We start from the raw sequence: 23,959 nt of genomic DNA on the forward strand, positions 1-23,959 counted from the left end.
ATTTAACACAAAAGAAGGCACTAATGAAGGAACTGAACTAAAAGAGACAAAAACTGTTGCCTGATCTAAAATAACACCTTTATTTTCTTCTAAGAATTTTATAGTTTTAGCTCTTACATTTAGCTCTATGATCCATTTTGAGTTAATTTTTATGCATGGTGTGAGGTGGGAATCCAATTTCATTCACTCTTTTACATATGGCTATCCAGTTATCCCTGCAGTATTTGTTGAAAAGACTATTCTTTCTCCATTGAATGGTCTTAGCATCTTTGTCGAAATCAGTTGACCATAGATGTATGGGTTAATTTCTGGACTCTGAATTCTATCCCATTGATTTGTCTGTCTTTATGCCAGTACCATATTGTCTTGACTACTGTAGTTTTGTAGTAAGTTTTGAAATCAGAAGTGTGAGTTCTTCAACATTGTTCTTCTTCCTCCAAGATTGTTTTGGCTATTTTGGGTCCTCTGGACTTCCATATGGATTTTAGGATCTGCTTGTCTCAAGGTAGTTCCTATTATTTCCCTTGTGATTTTTTTCATTGACTTGTTGGTTATTTAGGAGCGTGTTGTTAAATTTATACATAATTGTGAATTTCCCACTTTGTTTTTGTGAATTTCCTTTTGTGATTTTTAATTTCATTCCATTGTGATCAGAAAACATACTTTGTATAATTTCAATCTTTTAAATAATGAGATTTGTTTTCTGTCCTAATATGTGCTCTATCCCAGAAAATGTTCATGTGCACTTAAGAAGAATTTGTATTTTGCTTTTGTTGAGTGGAATAGTCTACAGATTTCTGTCAGGTCTAGCTGCTTTACAGTGTTGTTCAAGTGTTCTATTTCCTTGCTGATCTTCTAATTGTTCTATCCATTAGTAAAAGTGGGGTATTCACTATTCAAGTCTTTGGGTATTATCGTCTATTTCTTCCTTTGATTCTGTCAGTTTTTGCTTCATGTATTTTGGGGCTGTGTAGGTGCATTTATTTTACAATTGTTACATCTTCTTGATGAATTTACCCCTTCATCATAATATAATGTCCTTCTTTGTACCTTGTAACAGTTTTATCTTGAAGTCTATTTTGTTTAATATTAGTATAGCTACTCCAGCTCTCCTTTGGTTATTGTTTACATGAAATATCTTTTTCTTTTTTCTTTTTTACTTTCAATCTGTTTGTGTCTTTGAATTTAAAGGGAATCTTTTGTAGATAGCACATACTTGAATGTTTTAAAATATATATTCTTCCAATCTCTGCCTTTTACTTGGAGATTTTAATCCACTCACATTTAATAATAATTAGTAATAAGAAAGGACTTGTCATTTTGCCATTTGTTTTCTGTAGTCTCTTTTTGTTCCTCAATTCCTCCATTACTGCCCTCTTTTGTGGTAAATAGATATGTTTTCTAGTGTACCATTTTAATTCACTTGTCATTTATTTTACTACATATTTAGAGTTATTTTCTTAATGGTTGTGCTGAGGATTATAATTAACACCTTAATTTATAACAATCTAGTTCAGATTAATAGCAACTTAATTTTAGCATTACACAAAACTTTGCTCCTATATAGTTCCATCTCTCTCCCCCACCCATTATGCTATTGTTGTCGCAGATCTCTTAATTCCTTTTAAAACTTAATCATCCAGTATGGGTAGACAGAATTCTGCCTTCCTTTCATTTAGAAATTATATCTAACTGGAGCCTCCATGTCTCTCTTTTCCTTCCCAATCAATAGAAGGAACTCAGTTTATGTTTCCTGAATAAATGACTTAATCTAAACACAAATAAATGGCAATAATTGAGAGACCGCTGAGAAAAAGGTGGAATGTCAAAGGAGGAATTTACTCTGGGCACAAAACCTGAACTACTTGGCTGTGGCAAAGGCAGTATGGAAGGACCATAGCTAAAATTTAGGCTCTCAGACTTCCAGCCTGAGTTTTTTTCACATGCCTGGCCTCCTCTTCCAACCTTCACATGGCACCCGGCCTGAGGCAGAGCATACGCAACCCCCTCAACCAACATTTGTGGCCTGAGGAGGACTGCAGAAGGCAACCTACAACGTACAGTATTTTGTGGAAACTAAGTGGAATCGTAATCCTAGGGAACTGCTCCAGCACAATAAGTGTGTGGAATGTGGTTATTCAGAGGTTAGGTTCTAGAGTCAGGCAGACCTCACCTTGAATCTAGCCTCTGTCCTTCATGACACTGTGACTTGGACATATCTTTGGGCATTTGTTTCCTCAACTGTAAAACGGAGTTATTAAGGGTACTTACTCCTCAGAGCAGTTGCAGGAATGAAACAAGATAAACCCATGGAAGTAACAAAGCATGATTCCTAGCACAAATCAGAGGGTTTACGGATACAGATTTCTTTACTATGGGGCTTCTCAGAGCCTTCAATAAATATTAGCTATCATAGTTAGAGTCATCCATCATTCAACAATAGGGCGTCGTGAGAACCTCCTACGTGTTAGGCACATGCCAGTGGGAGGTGATCAGGTTTACTAGAGAGAGATCAGCCTTTGGAAACTGACAGACTAGCCTTGTTGTAAAGATTAGAAATGATGACAACAATGATAATCATAAACTAACATTTATCAAGCACTTACTATGTGCTGAGTATTACTCCAAGTACTTTAAACATATTAACTCATTTAATCCTCATAACAACCTTTTAAGGCAGGTACTATTATCATCTAATTTTACAGTGAGGAAGCTGAGGCACAGAGGATAAGAGATAGCTAGTAAGCAGCTGAAGAAGGATGGGAACCCAGGTAGTCTGACACCAGAGCCCATGCTCATAATTATTATGTCAAACTATATAATATATAAAGCTCTATAACAGGCCTGGAACAGCGTAGGTATTGAATAAATAGTAGCTATTATTAGGAGCTGGGGAATTGGTTCTTGACCCAGTGACTCCCAGGCTAGTGCAGAATACAGACACTTAAAATATTACAATCTGGCCAGGTGCGATGGCTCACACCTGTAATCCCAGCACTTTGGGAGGTTGAGGCGGGCAGATCACCTGAGGTTGGGAGTTCGAGACCAGCCTGACCAACATGGAGAAACCCTGTCTCTACTAAAAATACAAAATTAGCCAGGCATGGTGGTGCATGCCTATAATCCCAGCTACTCAGAAGGCTGAGGCAGGAGAATCACTTGAACCTGGGAGGCGGAGACTGCAGTGAGCCGAGATGGTGCCATTGCCCTCCAGCCTAGGCAACAAGAGCAAAACTCCATCTCAAAAAAAAAAACAAAAAACAACAAAAAAACACAATCTATTAGAGATGGGCACAAGAACACAAGTATAGAGAAGGGAGGAATGGCACTCCAGTCATTTGTTCCTTCAGTGCCTAGTTTGTGCCATGCCCTGTCCTAGTCGTCACATAACGTACATTGAACTGACTATGTAATCACATTGTGGTTAGGGCTACACAGGAGAGGCACAGGGTACTCTACATGACAGGGACCTGATCTAGTGTGTGTGTTGTGGGGTGGTCAAGGAAGACATCTCTGAAGAATGATTTCTGAAGGGAGGCCTGAAGACCTGGAGTGGTGGGGGTGGGGTGGAGAAAGCTGTTCCACAATGCATAGGAAGCTGCGGGGGTGGGAACGAGCAAGTACTTTTGAGGAAGAGAAAGATGGCTGGTGTAAGGGGAAAAGACTCAGGGAAAAATGGGATCGGGGAACTGACTAAAGGGAACCCCCTTTAATTCAGTTTTAAAAGGGGTCCAGGGAAGATGGAAAGAAACCAGAGAAGCCCTATTCCAAGACATTGGACCTGGCCTTGGAGATGACAGGGAGGCTCTGAGTGACGTTATTAGCACTATGTTTCTAAAAGAGAAATTATTTCACTTGAACACTTAGAAAAAATAAATAAATAAATAAAATAGAAATCAGGGTTGCAAGGACTAGAAGGCCATCTTCTTTGGACTGGGGCCAGAGATTTTCTTCCACAAGGTGATACAGTCTTAAGGGACTTGATCACCTATCTTCATGTCTTTCCACGTTCTTTGCTAGCTTTTCGTATGTTCCGCTTTCTCATTTCACCTTTCACAGCAGTTTTTTCCCGTTTGATCAAAGAAAGGCTTGTCGTTCATTTACCTTAGAATCTTACTCTGGTACACTGCCAAGTTGTAAAACCACCAGGAAATCAAGGGGAATTCTGAAATTTTGTTTCCCACGTTTTTTTAGTGATAATCAAGATGCTGTAACACCCATCCCAAGAATGACTTTTCTTCCCTCTGTCATCCACATTCCTGTTAAGGCATGACACTGGAATGGGATAGTTTGGCCCTTCTTGGAATACTCCTAAGCCAGAGTCTGGTTTGACTGATGTTTGGACAATAAGGACTAGCTTTGTTAATTAGGTTATATTCCAGATCTGTTACACAGACTGAACGAGCTAAATTTGCTGCTCTAAGCTTTGACAAAAATATATTCAAAGCTTGTTATAAAATAAAATCATTTATACTTGAAATATATGTACAAATACTTATATACTATGCTACATAATAAATGTACAAATATATGTGCATTAAAGTACAGCATAAGCAAAGGTATAGTAAAAATAATATTTCAATTTCCCTGACCCTTTCTAGATATATCAGATTAACACAAGGTGTCTTTAGGTGAAAAAGTTACAGGCATAATTGATAATGCCCTTTTGGTAAACTTCACAGAAGTTATGAAAGCAAAACAAATCTTGTTGTAAATTAGGTGTGTCCTGTACTTTGCTTTGAACAAAAATGAAGGTAGCTCTAATCATACTGTTAGCTGATGAAAATAGTTTATCATGATGTGATTTTTAGCATGTAACTTGGAAGGAGTTTAAAGAATTTAGTGATACTGGAGCCTAGCACGGTGGCTCATGCCTATAATCCCAGCATTTTGGGAGGCCGAGGCAGGTGGATCACTTGAGGTCAGGAGTTTGGGACCTGCCTGGCCAACATGGTGAAACCCTGTCTCTACTAAAAATACAAAAATTAGCCGGGTGTGGTGGCTGGCACCTGTAATCCCAGATACTTGGGAGGCTGAGGCAGGAGAATCACTTGAACCTGGGAGGCAGAGGTTGCAATGAGCCGAGATTGCACCATTGTACTCCAGCCTGGGCAATAAGAGTAAGACTCTGTCTCAAACAAAAGAAAAAAAACAGAATTTAGTGATACTGCTATATGAACACTCCTTCCATTCCAGGTACTTATACTAATGTGAATAAAGTTCTTAGCACTTTAGCTATGGGAAACAAAACTTGCAATAGAATTGATGCTAAACTCTGCCTCATTCTAGCAATCAGTAATATTTATCTTGAATACAGAAATTAATTTTTAAAGAAAGCCTCATTCTTCTCATTCAGATATTCATTTCCAATACATTGTTTTTTTGCTTAATAATCATTGTAAAACTTTATACTGCATTAACAGCTTTCAGTCAATCATACCAATAAAAAAACTCTTCTGATTGAATCAACACTTATGAATCTTATATCCAAGGAAATTTTAATAAATGAAATTTGATTACCTATTCTACATCTTTTCTTATAGAGAAGTATGAAAAAATTTTCTCTGGGAGGCCATCAGGCTGAGACAGCTGTAGGGCCTTGGGTTCCTATGTAAGCAAACTGAATTGCAAAGTAACCAGTAAAATGAAACTTAAGCATAACCAATCAAAGCATCAACTAACCTCTAACTAGGGACCTTTTTCCAATCAGACCCAAATAAAGCAAGCACCTATCTGTAGCCAATCAAGCCACTTCTTTGCTTTGCTTCTGCATTCAACCTATAAAAGCCTGCTGCTCAGGCCACTAAAGTGGACCTCTCTGAACCTCTTCTGGTTCTGAGTGCCTGCCCAATTCATGAATCATTCTTTGCTCAAATAACTCTGTTAAATTTCATTTGTTCAAAGTTTTCCTTTTAATGGAAGTATGAGAGGAGTCCACAAAACTTTCAAGTATTAAAATACACAATTTTTTTTTTTTTTTTTTTTTTGAGATGGAGTCTTGCTCTGTAGCCCAGGCTGGAGTGCAGTGGCGTGATCTCGGCTCACTGCAAGCTCCACCTCCTGGGTCCACGTCATTCTCCGGCCTCAGCCTCCCGAGTAGCTGGGACTACAGGCGCTCGCCACCATGCCTGGCTAATTTTTTGTATTTTTAGTAGAGATGGGGTTTCACTGTGTTAGCCAGGATGGTCTCGATCTCCTGACCTCGTGATCCGCCCACCTCGGCCTCCCAAAGTACTGGGATTACAGGCATGAGCCACCGCACTCGGCCACAATTTTGGAATAAAATTCTGTGAGGGAAATAGAATGGAAATACAAAGTCAAGGAGAAAAAGGAATGATGTAAAATTTTCAACACTTAAAGAACAGCTTATATATTTTTCAGAAGGCTGGCAGTGGGTACTGAATGGTCTTTATACCAAGGGCTTCAGTTAAGAGTATCTAACAGTTTTAAAAAATACCAGTGTTTAAATTTGCCAGAAATGGTTCAATCCATTCTCCTGCCTCAGCCTGCTGAGTAGCTGAGACTATAGGCATGTGCCACCATGCCCAGCTAATTTTTTTTTGCATTTTTAGTAGAGATGGGGTTTTTCCATGTTGGCCAGGCTGGTCTCAAACTCCTGACCCCAGGTGATCTGCCCGCCTTGGCCTCCCAAAGTGCTGGGATTACAGGCGTGAGCCATCGCGCCCGGCCAATACTCAACAATTTTTGATGCATAAAGATGGTAGTTTTTCATATGGTTCCTATAACTGGTAGCTGCTATTTTACTTTTACTGCAAGGGACCAAGATGAGATGGCCTTGGATGAGTGGCTGACCAAATCCACGAGGATTTAGTCTGTGAAGGTGTCAGCCTGAGAATGTATTAATAACTCACTACCAGTGGAAGTGCGGAGCTGCAGAAGGGCAGAGAGAGGCCACTGTGGCCACAGAGACAAGTCAGGGAGTAGGGCAGGGAAGGCTGGGACCCAGAAGTGAAAACTGTAAACCTCACAAGGGTGAACCCATCTAGGCAGCAAAAACATTGTAGGCTAAAAGGTTATGCAGGGGCCAAGGGAAGACTTCCCCACTGCCCTCGGAAGGTTCGCTGAAAATCAACTGATGAAAGGCAGATTAATAGGAGAAAAGGCATACAAATTTATTTGATCATCATTTTATGTGACACGGGAGCCTTCAGAGTGAAGACCCAAAGACACAGGAGAAACTGTCATTTTTAGGCTTAGGTTCAACAAGGTATGGACGACTGTGTAGAAATAAGATTGGACAAAGGGGCCTGATCTAATGCTGATAGACTGAGTGGGGAACCCAGCCAGGTCTGTCTATTGAGATTTTTCTCGGCCTCTCTAGGCAGCATTCCTTCCTTATATGAGTCAGGACCCTCTCTGGAATGGGGGTCTTCTGACCTACAATCAAACAAAGTAGGTCTGATAATTTCCTTATGGCCAATTTTTACAAAGAAAAGTAGAAGAAAATTAGAGTAATATTTTAGGTTTTACAGCTGGCTTTGGGGAAAGGAGGTTCTGGTGTTTCTCTCTCTCTCTTTCTCTCTCTCTTTCTTTCTTTCTTTCTTTTTGAGACAGGGTCTCGCTCTGTCACCCAGGCTGGAATGAGGCTGGAATGCAGTGACGTGATCTCAGCTCACTGCAACCTCCATCTCTGGGGATCAAGCCATACTGCCACCTCAGCCTCCTGAGTAGCTGGGACTACAGGTGCATGCCATTACACCCAGCTAATTTTTGTATTTTTAGTAGAGACGGTGTTTCACCATGTTGCCCAGGCTGGTCTCGAACTCCCAGGCTCAAAGGCTGCCTCGGCCTTCCAAAGTTCTGGGATTACAAGCATGAGCCACCTCAATGCCTGCAGGGGTTCTGGTTTCTATGACCTGCCTTGGGGAAGAGGGACTGTAGTTTCTATGGCTAGCCTGGTGGAGAAGGGGGGGCCAGAGAAAGGAGAGTAAGAAAAGGTCAGAGAGGAACTTTTGCTTCTGAGGCTTTCTTTTTCGGGTATGGTTTTCTGATCCCCGATAGTTACTATGATAATAAAGGCTGGTATTGATGGAGCACATGGTGTGCTAAGCCCTTTCTGTGTACCCTCCTCTTAGGGCCACAAACAACCCTATGAGATGGGTGTTACTATGAGTCCTATTTTTAGCATCTAAGCCTGACTTCCAGCCTCTTGATGATAATTACTCCTCCAGACTATCTCCATTGTGTTCTATGAAGTGTCCTTCAAAGGTGGCACAGTCAATTAGGAAAAAAAATAACCTTATCAGTGCCACATTTCCACTAAGAACACAGATGGCTGAGGTTTCTTTTAAAAGCCATTTCCATAACATATGAATGTCCACATGTAATAACCAGTTACAGACAGACATGATTAGCAATAGCATAATATAACTCCACCTAAGCGTTTCAAAGGGTTTCATCAACATTAATTATGCCCCCAAACCCTTGTGAAGTGATGACGGGTCCAATTTTATTAGCATTCAAAGAGAGGCCAAGAAGTTGCCACCAGCCCTGGGTTACACTGCTTGTACACACACCTACGAGGTGCCCTGCAGTGCCTGGCATAGGGCAAGGGGAGGGGCAAGGATGACTCCTGCCAGCAAGCTCTTCCTCCAACCCTCAGGTTGGAAACCATAAATATGGGTGCCCAGTTCGGCTGCAGGGAGGGAATGGGTAGTGCCTGGCCAGCTCCCACCTCTGGACCCCGCTGGCAGCCTTCTCTACCTATTCTGCTCCTCTTTTTGCTGAGGAACCACCTTGTATGTCTTCACTGGGGTTATTTTAGGGGTGGAGCATTCACAAGTACACGTGCACAGTTAACCCAGAATAGGGATATTCCACCTTGGAATCAGTGACTTTGTCCCTTAAGCAAAGACACGGTGCATAGTGGAACATATGGTTCCCAGCTGACAGGCAGGGGTGAGAACTGTCTTGGGCGGCCCCAGGCTTGGGCACTGCCAGATCGGGTTGATTCTTCTGAGCCAACACCCAATCAGGTTCCCAACTTTTCTTGAGTTGACAAGGCAGAGTAGAATTGACAGTGTCCATTGAGGTGGAAGAGAGGGGAGAAGGCAGGCAAATATCTCAGGAGCTGCTCCCAGTCGAGATCTGGTACCCAAGAAAGCCCAAGACTCGGCCAAAGTCACAGAATAAGCAACTGTCAGGGTCTCCCCACACCGCACTGGTTCCAGTATTTTATGGGTGAGAAAGCATGAGGCCTCCCAACTACCAAGAGCCTTATATTTAGGGTAACTGTATACCTTCCAAATAGGAAGACTCCTCAGATCACCTGAAGTCAGCAGTTCAAGACCAGCCTGGTCAACATGGTGAAACCCTGTCTCTACTAACAATACAAAAATTAGCTGGGCGTGGTGGTACAAGCCTGTAATCCCAGCTGCCCGGGAGGCTGAGGCATGAGAATCACTTGATCCCAGAAGGCAGAGGTTGCAGTGAGCCAAGATCATGCCACTGCGTTCCAGCCTGGGCGACAGACTGAAACTGTATCTCAAAGAAAAAAAAAAAAGGAAGACTGAGAATGAAAGGGGGCTCTATTAACATACACAGGCATAAGGCACAAACCGGGACCACTACCCACGGGACCAGCATGGGTCACTCTACCCATGCTGCAGTCTCTCAATGGGGAGTGTTACTGGCGAAAGAAGTGAAGTGGAGGCAAAGCTACTCACCCCAACTACGCTACTCATTGACTGTGTGGCCACGGGCAAGTTAATTAACCTCTCTGTGCCAGTTTCTTCACAGGTAAAATGGGGTTATAACAGTACCTAACTCAGAGAGCTTTTGTGAGGATTAGCACAGTTCCTGTTCGGTAAGTAAATAATGTTAGTTGCTTTTATTATGATGATTACAATAATCATTGTTAATTGGCTATGAAAGGGTGGCTAAAGGACCTATATTTTATCGCCAGGAAGACTGACAAAGGCTTCATGGATGAAAAGGTGATACTTGTGCTGGAAGGCTGGGTAGGATTTCCGAAGGCAGAAGCAGGGGGTGGTGCAGGCAGCTTCGGTTTGCTCATCTGTAAATTCCGGTCATTCTCATAACTACCCTATAGGACGGGTATAAGACTTAACCACAGAGGCGTTACATGATTTTCCCCCAAGTTATAATGCTAGAAAATAACAGTGCTGGTGCAGAGAGCTATAATCACTGTGCACTCAGCCTGGGCCACACAGGAGACTCTGTCTCCTAAAAAAATAAGAAGAAAGGTAATAGGGCCAGGGATTGGAGCCAAGTCTCTGATTCCAAAGGCCATGCTCTTAACGCTCTGTTGTATCTCTATTTTTGTGTCGAATTCTGTCTTGAGGGGTAAACACTTGTGAAAATGTATCTTCCCCGCCTCCCTCCTAGACTGTAACCAGGGAAGATCTGTCTTGATGATCTATATCAGGGTGTTCAATCTTTTGGCTTCCCTGGGTCACATTGGAAGAAGAATTGTCTTGGGTAACACATAAAATATGCTAACACTAATGATAGCCACTGATGAGCTAAAAAAAAAAAAAATCGCAAAAAAAATCTCATAATGTTTTAAGAAAGTTTATAAATTTGTGTTGGGCTGCATTCAAAACTCTCCTGGGCTGTGGGTTGGACAAGCTTGATCTATATAGCTCCCGCCCCACCCAGCGCAAGCTGGAGAGAGCAGGTGCTCAGATGAAATGCCTACTCACTCAACAGAAGAATTGAGACCTGACTTTTCCCGGCTGAGGTAAAGCTTCCACAGTGTCAATGTCCTGCTGGGAACTGCTTCCTGGGCAGCTCAGCCTGGGGGGCTTCCTGTAGCAAAGTGCCCTCCCCAACAACCAAAATTTATATGCTGATGGGCAGGGCAGAGGGCAGGGCTGCAACTCAAAGGCAGACAGCTTGCTCCTAACTTCATCCCACCCATCAAGCTGGACTTGAGTCTCTCAATATTTTCCTCCTCCCAAAGGTAAGAGATGAGTTGCGAGGAGCCTGCCCAACCCACATGACCACTTTTCTGAGACCTGCCTGTAATGGTAGAGCCTAAGAAACCATGTTTGCCAGGTGGCATCAGCTGCGTGGCACTCGCTGGCCATCACCGACTGGACCAGGTAGACACCTTGCCCAAGCTGGCCACTGAGCTCTTCCCTCTTTTGAAGGGGAGGTATGAGTTCCAGCACCTTCCAAGCCCCATTGCCTTTCCTGCCACTGGATTTCATGAGCTACCCTGTAGCCTTATGATAATTTCCCTTTTTGCTTCAGCTTCTCTGAAATGGGTTTTTACTCACTGCAATCAAAATAGCCTTAACAAAATCGAGAAAAGAGACGGCTTTCCCTCAAAACCCCTCTCCCCATCCCCATGCAGAATTAACCACACCTTCCCCTCTACTCTGTGTACCTTTGTCTGTTCCTCTTGGAAACCCCGGGGCATATCTGAGTCACATGCTTCCCGCATGCCTACTACATGGTCAGATATTGCATTAGGTGCTTTTTCATTGATCCACAGAGCTGTTGGGAGGGGAGGATGAAAACCAGCATTCTACAGATAAGATAACAGGAGCTCTGCAGGGTTGCACCATACACCCAAGGTCACTTAGCTAAGAAGGAACAGTGGGGATTTGGACCCAGGTCCTCTTCTCTTTACCCCACCCAGTACTTCAGTCAGCTCAATCATCATCACAACCATGCCTGTCCCTCACCTCAATTCATACATCCTTGGTAGAGTCACCATCAATTATTCATCTTTGCTCTGGCATGAAGATATTCCACACTAGGCAACTGAATTGAATTTGTGATTAAAATGGAAACTTACTAGAAATCTCATCAGGGAGAGTGCTCTGAGTTTTCTTAGATTCTTATATTTGTCCATTTGGCATCCATTCATCACAGGGCCAATTGTATTAACTGATTTTTTATATTCTAAGGAGCATGCCTTTCATATGCTAACTAACCAATCCAGAGCCGCAAACATCTCCTTTATTAAACTCTCACACCCCAGGTCAATATTTTCCCTGCTCTAAATCAACCCAGGGCTATGTACCAGACAACCCAGAGTTCTTCAAATCAGCCAGTCCTAAACTGTTCCCCCTGTCCTGCCATTCGTTTCCCACAGAAAAACACAATAAAGGCTCTGATCTAAGCTTTCCCCACATGCCCTCTGCTTCTAACCAACTGATCTTGGTGTGTCCCGAGTGTCCCTCTGCAGCACGATGTGCCTCCTTCTTTTTCTTTTTTTTTTGTGAGATGGAGTCTCACTCTGTCCCCCAGGCTGGAGTGCAGTGGCGTGATCTCGGCTCACTGCAAGCTCCGCCTCCTGGGTTCACGCCACTCTCCTGCCTCAGCCTCCCGAGTAGCTGGGACTACAGGCACCTGCGACTGCACCCGGCTAATTTTTTTGTATTTTTGAGTAGAGACAGGGTTTCACCGTGGTCTCGATCTCCTGACCTCGTGATCTGCCCGCCTCGGCCTCCCAAAGTGCTGGGATTACAGGCGTGAGTGCCTCCTTCTTTTAGGAAATGTAAGCAACAAAAATCTTCTTCAATGGCATTAGCCAACCATGGAGTCACACTGTCATCTCCATAAATTAAGGCCCAGGGAAAACTCAAGAGAACAGCTTCTATCATTACATTAGAAATGGTGTAGACTCTGAATATCGAAAGCAGAATGGAATGTTCTGGTTCCTTCACAGAATGAAAGCACTCAGCACCTTCAATATGTAAGGCAGTATTCACTCAAGCTGACCAGTAGGTCCTGAATTTCCTCTGAAGTCAAGACTGTGCCACCATCCATGTGTTTTCTGACTTGAAGAGAGGGCGATTACCCCTGCGGGGACGGGAGTGACTAGCAGGGGCACAAGGAGACTTTTGGGTATTAGTAATGTTCTGTTTCTTGATTTGGGCGTAACATGTATGCACCCTCTTCATTAAAATTTAACATCTAGAGCTTATGATTTGTATATTTTTCTGTATGCATACCATAGGTCAATAAAAAGGCTAGTTAGGAAAAGTGTTTTCTGATTTGAAACCCTGCTCCGTTTTGAATAATGCTCTGTGAAGCACATGGACACCTCCAAGGATGCTAACAGTAACACTGCCTACTTGAGAAGTGTTTTGCTCAGTTTGAATATCAGTGCTGACTAAGATGTGGTGGCCTGAGATCTTGATTTCTCAGGATGATGGAGCTGGTGCGGGAAGGAGCTTAGTAGATCATGTGGTCCAGAAATTCCCACACCTGGCTGATTGTCTGATTCACCTGAAGAGGTTTTACAAAATGCACATTCTGGGTTTCTAGCCTAGCTATGCAAAACCACAATTTGCAGGGGAATAGAGATGAGGGGGTAAAAGGGTGAAGGCAGAGAGAGATGAGTCTGAGGCCTAGAAATCTGCATATTTTTGAGCTCCCCAGGTATTTCAAGTGGTTAGGCAGGATTGGGGACCATCTATGAACTCTACCTCTTCATTTTACAGAGACAGAAACTGAGGGGTAGAGAAGGGATGACACTTGCCCAAGATCACACACCCAGAGATGACAGAGCTGGGCCAAGAACTCAGGTCTCCCAGTTCTCAGTCTGATACTCTTCCCAACAGAGCCCTAGATGAATACAGGAACTGCACAGGAAGGGGAAACAACAGGCTTTCATGGAAAGAAGATCAACGAGCAAGATGCCAATGCTGAAACAATCATGCCATCTTGGCTCTGAAACTGGTTTGCTTGGTGAGGCAGAGTCCACTGAGAACGTCAGAGTCAATCTTCACTCTAGAATGAGTCTAATTCCAGACAAATGTTCCTAATTTCCATACATATTCCACCTGGCTGGTCAGATGGAATTAAAATGACAAAAGCCTTTAATGACCTGCAGAGTCCCCTCCTTGGGCATGCTGGGATGTGGTGGCAGCAGTAGGAGTCAGGACACCAGGGAGTCAGAGCAGCGCCGCAGTTAGGAGCATGGGTTCTGCAGCTGGTCTGACCCGGGTTTAAATTCTGGTTGCACAACTTACTAGTTGTGCCAGTCAGGGACATTACTGAACTTCTCTGTGTCTCAGTCTCCTTGTCTCTAAAGTGGGGATAAAGATGGTAACAGCTAGCACTTGACAAACATTGGCCATTATGTGTGGGTCATTGCCTAAGGGCTTCACACGAATAAATTCATTTCATCCTCACCACCACCAGGAGGCAATTACTATTCTACAGAGGAGGAAACCTGGACCTACTGTGTAGTGCTGGTGTGAAGATTACCCAAGGAAAGGCATGTGATGAACTCAGCACAATACTTGGGATAGAATAAATGCTCAATAAATATTAGTCATTATTATTATCATTATTATCTAAAATTAACAACAGTTCTAGCTCTTCCTCTCAACTTGCTATAGGATCTTAAGAATGTCGCTTCTCACCTCCCAGACTCACTGTTCCAATCCATCAAATGAGAGGTTTGATGAGATGATCTCTAAAGTCTCCTTTAGCTCTAGGGTATTAGCAGTCACTGATCTTTTTTTCTTTCTTTCTTTTTTTTTTTTTTTTTTTTTGAGGTGGGGTCTCACTCTCTCACCCAGGCTGAAGTGCAGTGGTGCAATCTTGGCTCACTGCAATCTCTTCCTCCCTGGCTCAAATGATCCTCCCAAGTAGCTGGGACCACAGGTGTGCCCTACCACACCTGGCTAATTTTTTGTATTTTTGGTAGAGACAGGGTTTCATCATGTTTGCCCAGGCTGGTCTTGAACTCCCGAGATCAAGCCATCCATCCGTCTCGGCTTCCCAAAGTGTTGAAGTTACAGGCATGAGCCACCACACCCGGCCTCTCTGATCTTTAAAAAAATAATTTTCAATAAATCCAAGTCATCAGATGCTGCATTGATAGGTGTTTAGAAACACTTAAATTTGACATTAAAACCCCCTTTTTTAAAAAGGTGCATTCCCTTTGACCTATTCATTGTACCTATATGACTATATCTAAGGAAAGGATCAGAGATCAGCACAGAGATTTACACTCCAGGATGTTCATGGTTTACAGCCACTCCAGATTAGAGACAGCCTGAATATCCAGCAATGAGGATCTGTTGAGCAAATTTTGACACAGCAGCTCAATGGATTATTGGGCAATCATTCAAAAAGTATGCTTTCAGTCACTACTCGATGACATGGGGAAATATTCCACAAGTAAGGTCAAGTTAAACAATCAAGATACAAAACTTTATGTGCAATGTGACCCCAAATTTATAATACTAGAAAAAAACAAGGAGATATACTGAAATCCGAATGAAAATTATCTCCAAGTAATGGAGTAGGTAATATACATACATACATATATATATATATATATATATATATATATAATTTTTTTTTTTTTTTGGCAACAGGGTCTTGCTCTGTCACCCAGGCTAGAGTGCAGTGGTGCAATGATAGCTCACAGCACCCTCAAACAACTCTTAGGCTCAAGCAATCCTCCCGTCTCAGCCTCCTGAGTAGTTAGGACTACAGACACATGCCACCTGGCTAATCTTCAATTTTTTTGTACAGGTGGGGTATCACTATGTTGCCCAGGCTGGTTTCAAACTCCTGGCCTCAAGAGATCCTCCCACCTTGGCCTCCCAACGTGCTGGAATTATAGGCATGAGCCATCACAACTGGCCCAGAGTAGGTGATTTTTTAAAAATCAAATCTTCTAAGTGGGAATGCATTCCTTTTATTCTATACCTTTTATGGTGTTTCTCTGCCTCCCTATTTTTATGTATTTTAATGAGCATCTCTCTTTTTTTTTTTTTTTTTTTTTTTTCCTTTTGTGACAAAGTCTCACTCTGTTGCCAGGCTGGATAATAGTGGCACCATCTCAGCTCACTGCAACCTCTACCTCCTGAGTTCAAGTGATTCTCCTGCCTCAGCCTCCCGAGTAGCTGGGACTACAGGTGGGCACCACCACGCCCAGCCAATCTTTGTGTTTTTAGTAGAGACGGGGTTTCACCATGCTGGCCAGAATGGTCTCAATCTCTTGACCTCATGATCTGCCCACATCCCAAAGTGCTGGGATTACAGGCGTGAGCCACCGCTCCCAGTCCATCTCTTGTCTTTTGCTTACACATTCCCTTGTCTGTGTGAAGAGCCGGCCTGTTTCTGCCAGTGACAGGCATGCAGACCCCATACATATCTGTTAGCCAATGCAGAGCACTGTGTAACTTTCTTGTTAGGAAAATACAAATTCCCAAACCCCAAAAAAGCCCTTGCCTTGTAAGAGAAGGAGGCCTCGCTCACGGCACTGGAGCTACTTGTGGGAGGCAGCTGCTGCAGCTGCAGGGCTGCACTGTGGGATCCATCCATGGTGGTCTAGTGGTGCATCCCGCAGGGCCTGGCCCAGGAGGTGGAGCTGCTGCTAGGCGGGGCCCAGGCCAGATGCCATCTCTCCTCGTGGTGTTCACCTCCCTCCAGCAGCCATCACTTCCTCATGACAAAAGAATACTTCAAGGCTGTTTTGGCAGATTTACAGCCTTCTCCTCAGCTTCACTCAGAGAAGTGCCAATTTCCGTGACTCTCCCAGGCAGACAGAGAGGGGTGTGTTTTCCAGTTCTTGCAGTGCTCTAGGGTGGTAGAGAGGAACATTAAAAATGCATGGACAAGGAAACACTGAGCCCAGCTTTGTTATCTGAGAAGAGAATACCATTCAGATAAAACATAACCGGCCATGACAAGTGAGTCCATTAAAAAAATTCTTCAAAATTCAATTTTAGCAGTTAAAAACAAGTTCTATCATGCCTTTGTCCTCCCCTTAATACAAACCTGACTCATCTATCTCAAAAGCTTTCTTCCTGGCCCTTAAAGGTTCCCTTTCCTCCTCCACTCTGCTTCCTTCCTCCCATCGCACCCTAACTTAAATCCTCCCTTTTTCCATAGTCTTGAGCACAAGAAGTAGAATACTAATTTCTCCAGGTCTCAAAAAAAAAAAAAAAAAAAAAAAAAAAAAAAAAAAAAAAAAAATTCCACTACCACAAAAAGGGAACCGTTTAAGTTTCAACTTAGGAAGAAAAGAATCAGAAGAAAAGCTACGTTCATGGAAAACAGAAGAACTGGCCTGCTACCGAGGGTTGGCCTGACACAGGTGAGGTGACACTGGTCTCAGAGGTGGAAAACCTGTGTGACCAGATAACTCTGCCTCTCAGAGATTCAGTTGCCTCCTCTGTAAAGTGGGGGTAATAATGTGGCCTCAAATAAACCCAGCAATGATGAGAATCCCTACTAATTTCATTGGACTTATATTTTCAGTGCTTCCCTAACTTTTCCTTTTTTTGGAGACAGAATCTCACTCTGTCATCCAGGCTGGAGTGCAGTGGCACAAACATGGCCTCAAGCTGGGCTCAAGCAATCCTCCCTCAGCCTCCCAAGAAGCTGGGACCTCAGACGCGCACCACAAGGCCTGACTAATTTTTTTGTAGAGACAGGGTTTCGCCATGTTATCAGGCTGGTCTTGAACTCTTGGATTCAAGCAGTCCACTTGCCTCAGCCTCCCAAAGTGCTGGGATTACAGGCGTGTGCCACTTCTCAAAATTTTCTACCAAACAGAGAAGAGAAAGTATACTTCTAGTGTCCTAGGAGGCATGGCCAAAACCCTACTTAAAAGTGTTAGGGGTTTCTTTGAGAACTTTTTATACATTTTTAAAAAATGTATTCTACTGCATAGTCTATGTTTATTTTAATAGAAAAATGTTTTAAATTGCTTTTCATGTGCCATGTGCTACCAGTTTTACCTTTGCCAGGTCATTTAACTTTTCAGCCAGTTTCTCCAGCTGTGAAATATAGATAATAATGTTCCCACCCCACATGGCCGTCATGAGAATTTGATGAAATCATCCATGTAAAATGCAGGCATAGCAAATGGTCCATGAATGTGAGCTGCTGTTAAGATTAATTTTATTCTCCCCTGTTTAATTATTTATTTTGCCCATTCCTTTCTCTCTCATGCATTCATCCAACAAATATTTACTGAGGGCTCACTGTGAGCTAAACAATTTCTGCCACTCCCTGAGGCTTCAGAGAGCTGCCTCCTGTATATCCTGTAGCTTCCAGTTCCTTCTGCTATCTGGCCCTAGGCCCAGGAATTCTGGTTCACGGTGTGGACGGCACATACATATGTGATAAGGTGAACACCATGTCCAGTCCTGGGATACAACAGATGCAGGTTTAGCACAGGGACAGCTACAGAAACCATTTGGCTTGGTTTCACTTTGTCAGAGGGCCTCAGGATGAAATTATTGCTACTACCTGCAGACGAGGTTATATATCCAGTATACAGACATGAGATGTAAGCATTCACCGGGTAAATTTATCAGGTAATTCACATCCCATAGCTAGACTTCCCTGCCTGTAAAACCCTATGAATATGTGTTTGCAATCTTGTGGAAAGCATAATTATTCACTATACTTTCACGTACATGTGAAAAGCATTATTGTGTTACATTTCTGTAAAAATGTTTTAGCATTTGTAATAATCATAAGAGCCTTAAGAGTGGCTCAGGGTTCTTTCTACCTCTGAGAGGCCCCGGGAAGCATTCAACCATGAAGCAGTCATGGAGTTGAGGAGCGCAAACTCCAGTGAGGTGTTTGCGGAATACCCTGTTCAGTTGCTCCCAGCTGAGATCTAGCCCAGAGCCTGACAGTGACTTGTATACATACCAACCGACTGACTAAATGCAGGCCGGTTAAGCACTGGGTGCACTGTGGCCCCTTCGCAGTCAAGAATGTCTTTCTAAGGCCTAATCAACCACAACTCCAGAGCTTCAACAAGCAGATATACTCAGCCCCACCCACAGGAGGTCAGAGAAAGCCAACAGATCTTAGCGACATGTCAATCAAGGGAGTGGTGGGAACCCAGGCCTCCTAACATCCTTTAGACTAGTTTGCCCAAGTGCTTTTCTGGTTTTGCTTTTGTTTGTGGTGGTTGGCATTGCTGTGGTTTAATTTTTCTTTTAAAAAGCAGCTTCCCTCTCTGCCTCAGGAACTCGCAGGCCTCTGAGGCATCGCCTGCAAAGATAGAAGGCTCTCCCTCAGCTGGGTGGGAGTCCGGACTGAAAGCCTGGAGGAACCCTTTGCAAGCTGTACTCCCTTATAAGACACATACTTTTCACCTGGTGACTCTCTTTTCCTGATTTCGAAGCATTTCTCCAGGACCTACATATGCCCGAGAGGCAAGCAGGCACCTCTGCGTTGTCAGCCACCCCACAATTAGAGCACATGGTCACTGACCCAAGAAGGGAATGAGAATTCACTAGGTGCTCTGCTTCCGTTCCCACCCCGTTTATCTCGATGACGGATTTCACCAATCCCACAGAGCACGTTTTACAAATGAGAGAGCCGTGGCTCATAGCGTCTGTATTCGAATTTGCCTCTTTCTGAACAAATCAATAAAACACGCTCTTCCCCACCACCTGACGATCTGGCTTCTGGAGGTGAGCGCCAGTTCCCTGCCAAGCTTCCCGTTCCTGGGCTTTGGCTCAAGAGAAGGTTACATTCTTCCGTCCCGTCCCATTGAGCTGGAAACTTACAACTCGAGGAGACAGCACCTCTGTTCCAGAAGCGGGCTTAGACCAAGAACGCCTCCCCTCATCCCACCTGCTAACTCCACCATCTGCTGCCGCCAGGAAGCCCGAGCCGCTCGGCACGAAGAGGAGAAATTCTGGCAAAGTTACTCCATGTCACTTCCTGGTTTGGTAGCGCCTGGCATCACCTTTAATAAGGTAGCCCATGCCCCCGCTCCTCTTGGCCTCGATGCAAAACTGGAAAGAACATTCTGAGGCAACGGGACCCAGGTTGGCGAGGCTGGTGACAGTAAGAAGGAAGGGTATGTACACTAGGGGACGTTAGGTGACTTCGCTTTTTCCAGAAAAAAACGAAGGTTAAATTCAATTCCCCTTCCTCCCAGTGTTAATCACTACTCACCGGCGGCGTCTCCTCTAAGGCCCACCTATCAAAACCTTCTGAGAAATGACTCGGACTCTTCGTGCAACCCGGAGGCACAGCCTCCTTCATCCCTTCCCAATTCAGAGCTGCCAAGATGCTGCAGTGTTTTGCTTTCAAAGGTCGCGATTTGATTTGCCAGACTGCCTGCCAGTCAGAAGTTGGCAGGCATTTCGCGCAGGCAAGTGGCTGCGAGGACGGGGAGTGGGCGGGACAGCCCCTGGCAATTGGCTGCGCTGCAAAGCTTGCTTGAAGGATAGGGGAGCGACCTGGGGCTAGAGCTTGGCGCTCACCTGGAGCGGGGACCCCCTAGCGGCCACAGGAAGAATGTTGCGGCGACTCCCCTGCCCCGTCTCCCGCTGTCCTAGAGAGCTCAGGTGGTTGCTCGCCTCCACCTGCCCGGCAGGTGGGCCTGGTTTTAGCAGCCTGCCAGGTGTCCTCCCTTCTTATCCTCGTAGCCACCTTCCGGGCTTTGCTCCTGCTGTTCCCCTACCCGACGCTCTCACCAAGTATTCAAATCCAAAACGTCCTTGAAGACCCAGCTCTCCCCAGAGCCCTCGCGAGACCTGGGGCCAAACATATCTCACCTTTCCTGCCCTCCTGGAACACCTGTCCGATACCAAGCCGCCCAGCAATACTGAAGGTCCTGAAACGAGACTAGCGCTTGGTTAATGTTTCTATAATGTACATAATTATCACGGCCATGATAATTAACATGCGCATGGAGTTTTACAGATGACAAGTTCTCATCGCTCACACGTTGTCATATACACGCATTTGCTTTCAGATCGTCACAGCCATGAGTGAGACATGAAGCCCGTTTTACATATGAAGAAATGTCATTTGGGCCTAGACATCAACAATGAGAAAGAGGCAGTTCTGGTCTCAGATCGTGGGGCAGAGAAAGCTCCTTGGGAACATGAGAGAGGAAGCAGTTGGTGCATTGTAGAAACTGCCCGAAGGCCAGCAGGGCTGGTGAGATTTTTCCGGGGGCGTGGTTGGGCCTGCGATCTGAGGGACGGGTCAGGGACAGTTTATAAATAATATATTTGGGGGCCGGCGCGGTGGCTCACGCCTGTAATCTCAGGACTTTGGGAGGCCGGGAGGATCACTTAAGCCCAGGAGTTTGAGACCAGCCTGGACAATATAGTGCAACCCCATCTCTACAAAAAAATTTAAAAATTAGCTGGGCGTGGTGGCGAGCGGCTGTGGTCCCAGCTACTCAGGAGGCTGAGGCGGGAGGATCGCTTGAACCCGGGAGGCGGAGGTTGCAGCGAGTCGAGATCGCGCCACTGCACTCCAGCCTGGGCGACAGAACAAGACCCTGTCAAAAAAAAAAAAAAAAGCTTGGATTTCACCCTAACTTTAAAGGCGAGCCATTGGAGGACTTTAAGTAGGGGAGTGACAAGGTCGCTGAGACCGCCCTGCCCTGAAGCGTGTGAAGAGGGGCTCGTGGAATACTAAGTGGCTGCCCTTGTATAGTCACCCATAGTCAATCTTTTTTTTTTTTCTTCTGTTAGAAACAGGGCTTGGGACCGGGCGTGGTGGCTCACGCCTGTAATCCCAACACTTTGGGAGGCCGAGGCGGGTGGATCACCTGAGGTCAGGAGTTCGAGACCAGCCTGGCCAACGTGGTGAAACGCTGTCTCTACTAAAAATACAAAAAGAATAGCCTGGCGTGGTGGCGAGCGCCGGTAATCCCAGCTACTCAGGAGGCTGAGGCAGGAGCATCGCTTGAACCCGGAGGGCGGAGGTCGCAGTGAGCCAAGATTGCGCCACTGCACTACAGCCTGGGCGACAAAGCGAGACTCTCTCAAAAAAAAAAAGAAACAGGGCTTGGATGAATGTTAATTCTCTTAGGTATATTCCTTGAAGCAGGATTTTTGAGTGAGCAAAATTCTTAGGCTTTTGGTTTATCACAAGATTTTTGAAGCATGGCCTAGATAAACCTCTTATTAGTTCCCCACCCCGCCACAGGCCCTGATGTAATTAACCTAAGCCCTAAAATTCGGCCGGCTTCTGTGCGGACTTTGAAACGCCTCTAATGATTGGTCAACAACTTTTCACGTTAAAGAAACAGAGGATGCCATTGGCTGAAGTTACCTCGCGGACGGCGGAAGGTGGACTCGCGAATGTTAGGCCTGTGGTTGCCATAGCGACCGGGAGGTTGGGCTGGCCAGATTCAGCTGCCGGGACCGGACCAGGTAGGAGGCAGTTCCGGCGGGGGGACCGGTCCCTGAGGTCGTGGGGAAGAGGACACGGCGCACCATGTCCTCCGCGGAGACCCCCCGGCCTCCAGGTGCTTGCGAAATTCCAGGGCTGAGCTAGGTGGAGCCCCAAGGGCGGGAAGAAGCCACCAAGGGAGTTGCCCCTGCGTCGGGGCGTGTCCTCGGTGTTTCCACCCGAAAAGTAGTGACAGCTGGGGCTTGCCTGCTCCACCGAGCTCCTGCGAGAGGCGTGGGCGTCCGACCCTTCTGGCTCAGCCTCCGCGAGTGCGCAAAAGTTGGGAGGCTTCAGTGCCTGGCAGTTGGTGGACGCCAAAGACCTGATCTCTACTCATAGGTCCACCCCAGCTCAGGCGGTGTCCCCCAGCAAACGACTTCCCTGCTCTGGGCCTCGATTTACCCATCTGTAAAATAAAAGGGTGAGATTGGAACCTGTTGGTCACTAGCCCGCCGCTAAATTTCCTTCCAGCTCCCTGACACACTTTCTCAGCCTATGAAGACTATCGAATGGGTTATTTACCTGAGAGTGCTTTGAAAAAATGTAAGCTGCTTCTAAGATGCTTATAACTGAGTAGATAAAAATCGCCTACAGACGAAACTACTCAGGACATCCAAAAAAATTCCATCTAAAGTAACAGTATACATAGTTTAGTACATGTTTATATACCCTGTACAGTAACATGTATAATGTAAACTATAATACTTAGCATATATAACATTTTTTAAAAACATAAAAGATGATAAAATGAAACTGTGCCTATAGTTGTGACCATGTAAGCTGTCCTTGTAGAATCTAACTCCCGCAGGAAATATATTATGAGCACAGCTCTACACACAATTGCTAAAAAGTGTCTACCTCTAGTATTCATTCATTCCACCAATATTTATGAACAAAATACTATTTTTAAAAATTCTCGTTACTATTATTATTATTTTTGTAGAGACAGGGTCTCGCTGTGTTGCCCAGGGTAGTCATGAACTTCTGTCTCAAGCCATCTTTCCCCCTCAGCCTCTCAAAGTGGGTGGCTCAAGGTGTGAGCCACCATGCCTGGCCAATTGAGCAAATACTATGTGCCAGGAAATAGACTGAAGATTCAGAGTTGAACTTTCTATTGGGGAAGATCATAAACAAATAAAGTAATAAACATACAATAGAATGTTGGGTAGTGAAAAGTGCTTTGAAAAAGATAAAGCAGAGTAAGGGGCTAGAGAGAGATGGGTTGGTGCTTCTTAAGAGAGGGTGGTCAGGGAAGTCATCCCTAAGAAGGTTTGAGCAGAGAGTCTCGTGAATTTGGTGACAGGACTGCAGGACGATGCCTGGGTCTGGTGAGGAAAGGAGCTCCCCATGCAGCAAGGAGATATATGGCAAAAGCCAAGGAGATCCCATGTGGAGAAGAAGATTAGTCTTTAGGTGGTGCGGCATGACAACTGCCTTCAAATTCTTGCAGAATAGTCATATGGAACAGTGGCTTTCAAACATTTTGACTGTGACTCATGGTAAATGCATTTTATATCGTGACCCAGCACGCACACACACATATGACAAACTAAAACTTCAAAAAAGACTACAGACTATGACTTGCGTTTTGAAAATCACCAATGTGGAAGAGAAATGAGACTTATTTTGAGTTGGTTCCAAGGGTGGGAATTAGGACGGATAGAAAAAGAAAGACAGAGAGAATCAGCTTTGATACAGGAAGGAACTTTCTAGCAATTAGAACTGCCCAACAGTGAACTTCCCCCAGGAGTTTTTAAACTGTGTTCTGATGAAACCTAGCATTCTGTGAATATTCAAGAGAGTCAAATATTTGCCCCCCCAC

At 44.6% G+C, this 23,959-nt stretch overlaps 2 protein-coding genes across 11 annotated transcripts in view; one reads left to right on the forward strand and one right to left on the reverse strand.

Annotated features, from left to right (window-relative positions):
• NIPAL3 (NIPA like domain containing 3) overlaps positions 1 to 20,002 on the reverse strand; it is a 57,565-nt gene extending 37,563 nt beyond the window's left edge. For 2 of the 4 annotated variants that reach the window (XM_054500267.2, XM_063658443.1), the window contains exon 1: positions 16,195 to 16,544. In XM_054500267.2, the coding sequence (XP_054356242.1) occupies positions 16,195 to 16,287 (93 nt within the window). In that variant the 5' untranslated portion in view covers positions 16,288 to 16,544. Of the gene's footprint in view, positions 1 to 16,194; positions 16,546 to 19,896 lie in introns of those variants that run through there. The other 2 variants (XM_054500278.2, XM_054500257.2) reach the window with 2 other exon arrangements.
• A 2,009-nt stretch (positions 20,003 to 22,011) lies between these two features.
• The window catches only part of STPG1 (sperm tail PG-rich repeat containing 1), a 55,844-nt gene continuing 53,896 nt past the window's right edge, over positions 22,012 to 23,959 (forward strand). For 2 of the 7 annotated variants that reach the window (XM_054500367.2, XM_054500341.2), the window contains exon 1: positions 22,066 to 22,213. The gene's annotated coding sequence lies outside the window, so the exon portion shown is untranslated. Of the gene's footprint in view, positions 22,681 to 23,959 lie in introns of all 7 variants that reach the window. The other 5 variants (XM_054500359.2, XM_054500350.2, XM_054500332.2 and 2 more) reach the window with 5 other exon arrangements.

This window comes from Pongo pygmaeus, chromosome 1 (genome assembly GCF_028885625.2).
Source record: "Pongo pygmaeus isolate AG05252 chromosome 1, NHGRI_mPonPyg2-v2.0_pri, whole genome shotgun sequence".
Lineage (NCBI taxonomy): Eukaryota > Metazoa > Chordata > Mammalia > Primates > Hominidae > Pongo > Pongo pygmaeus.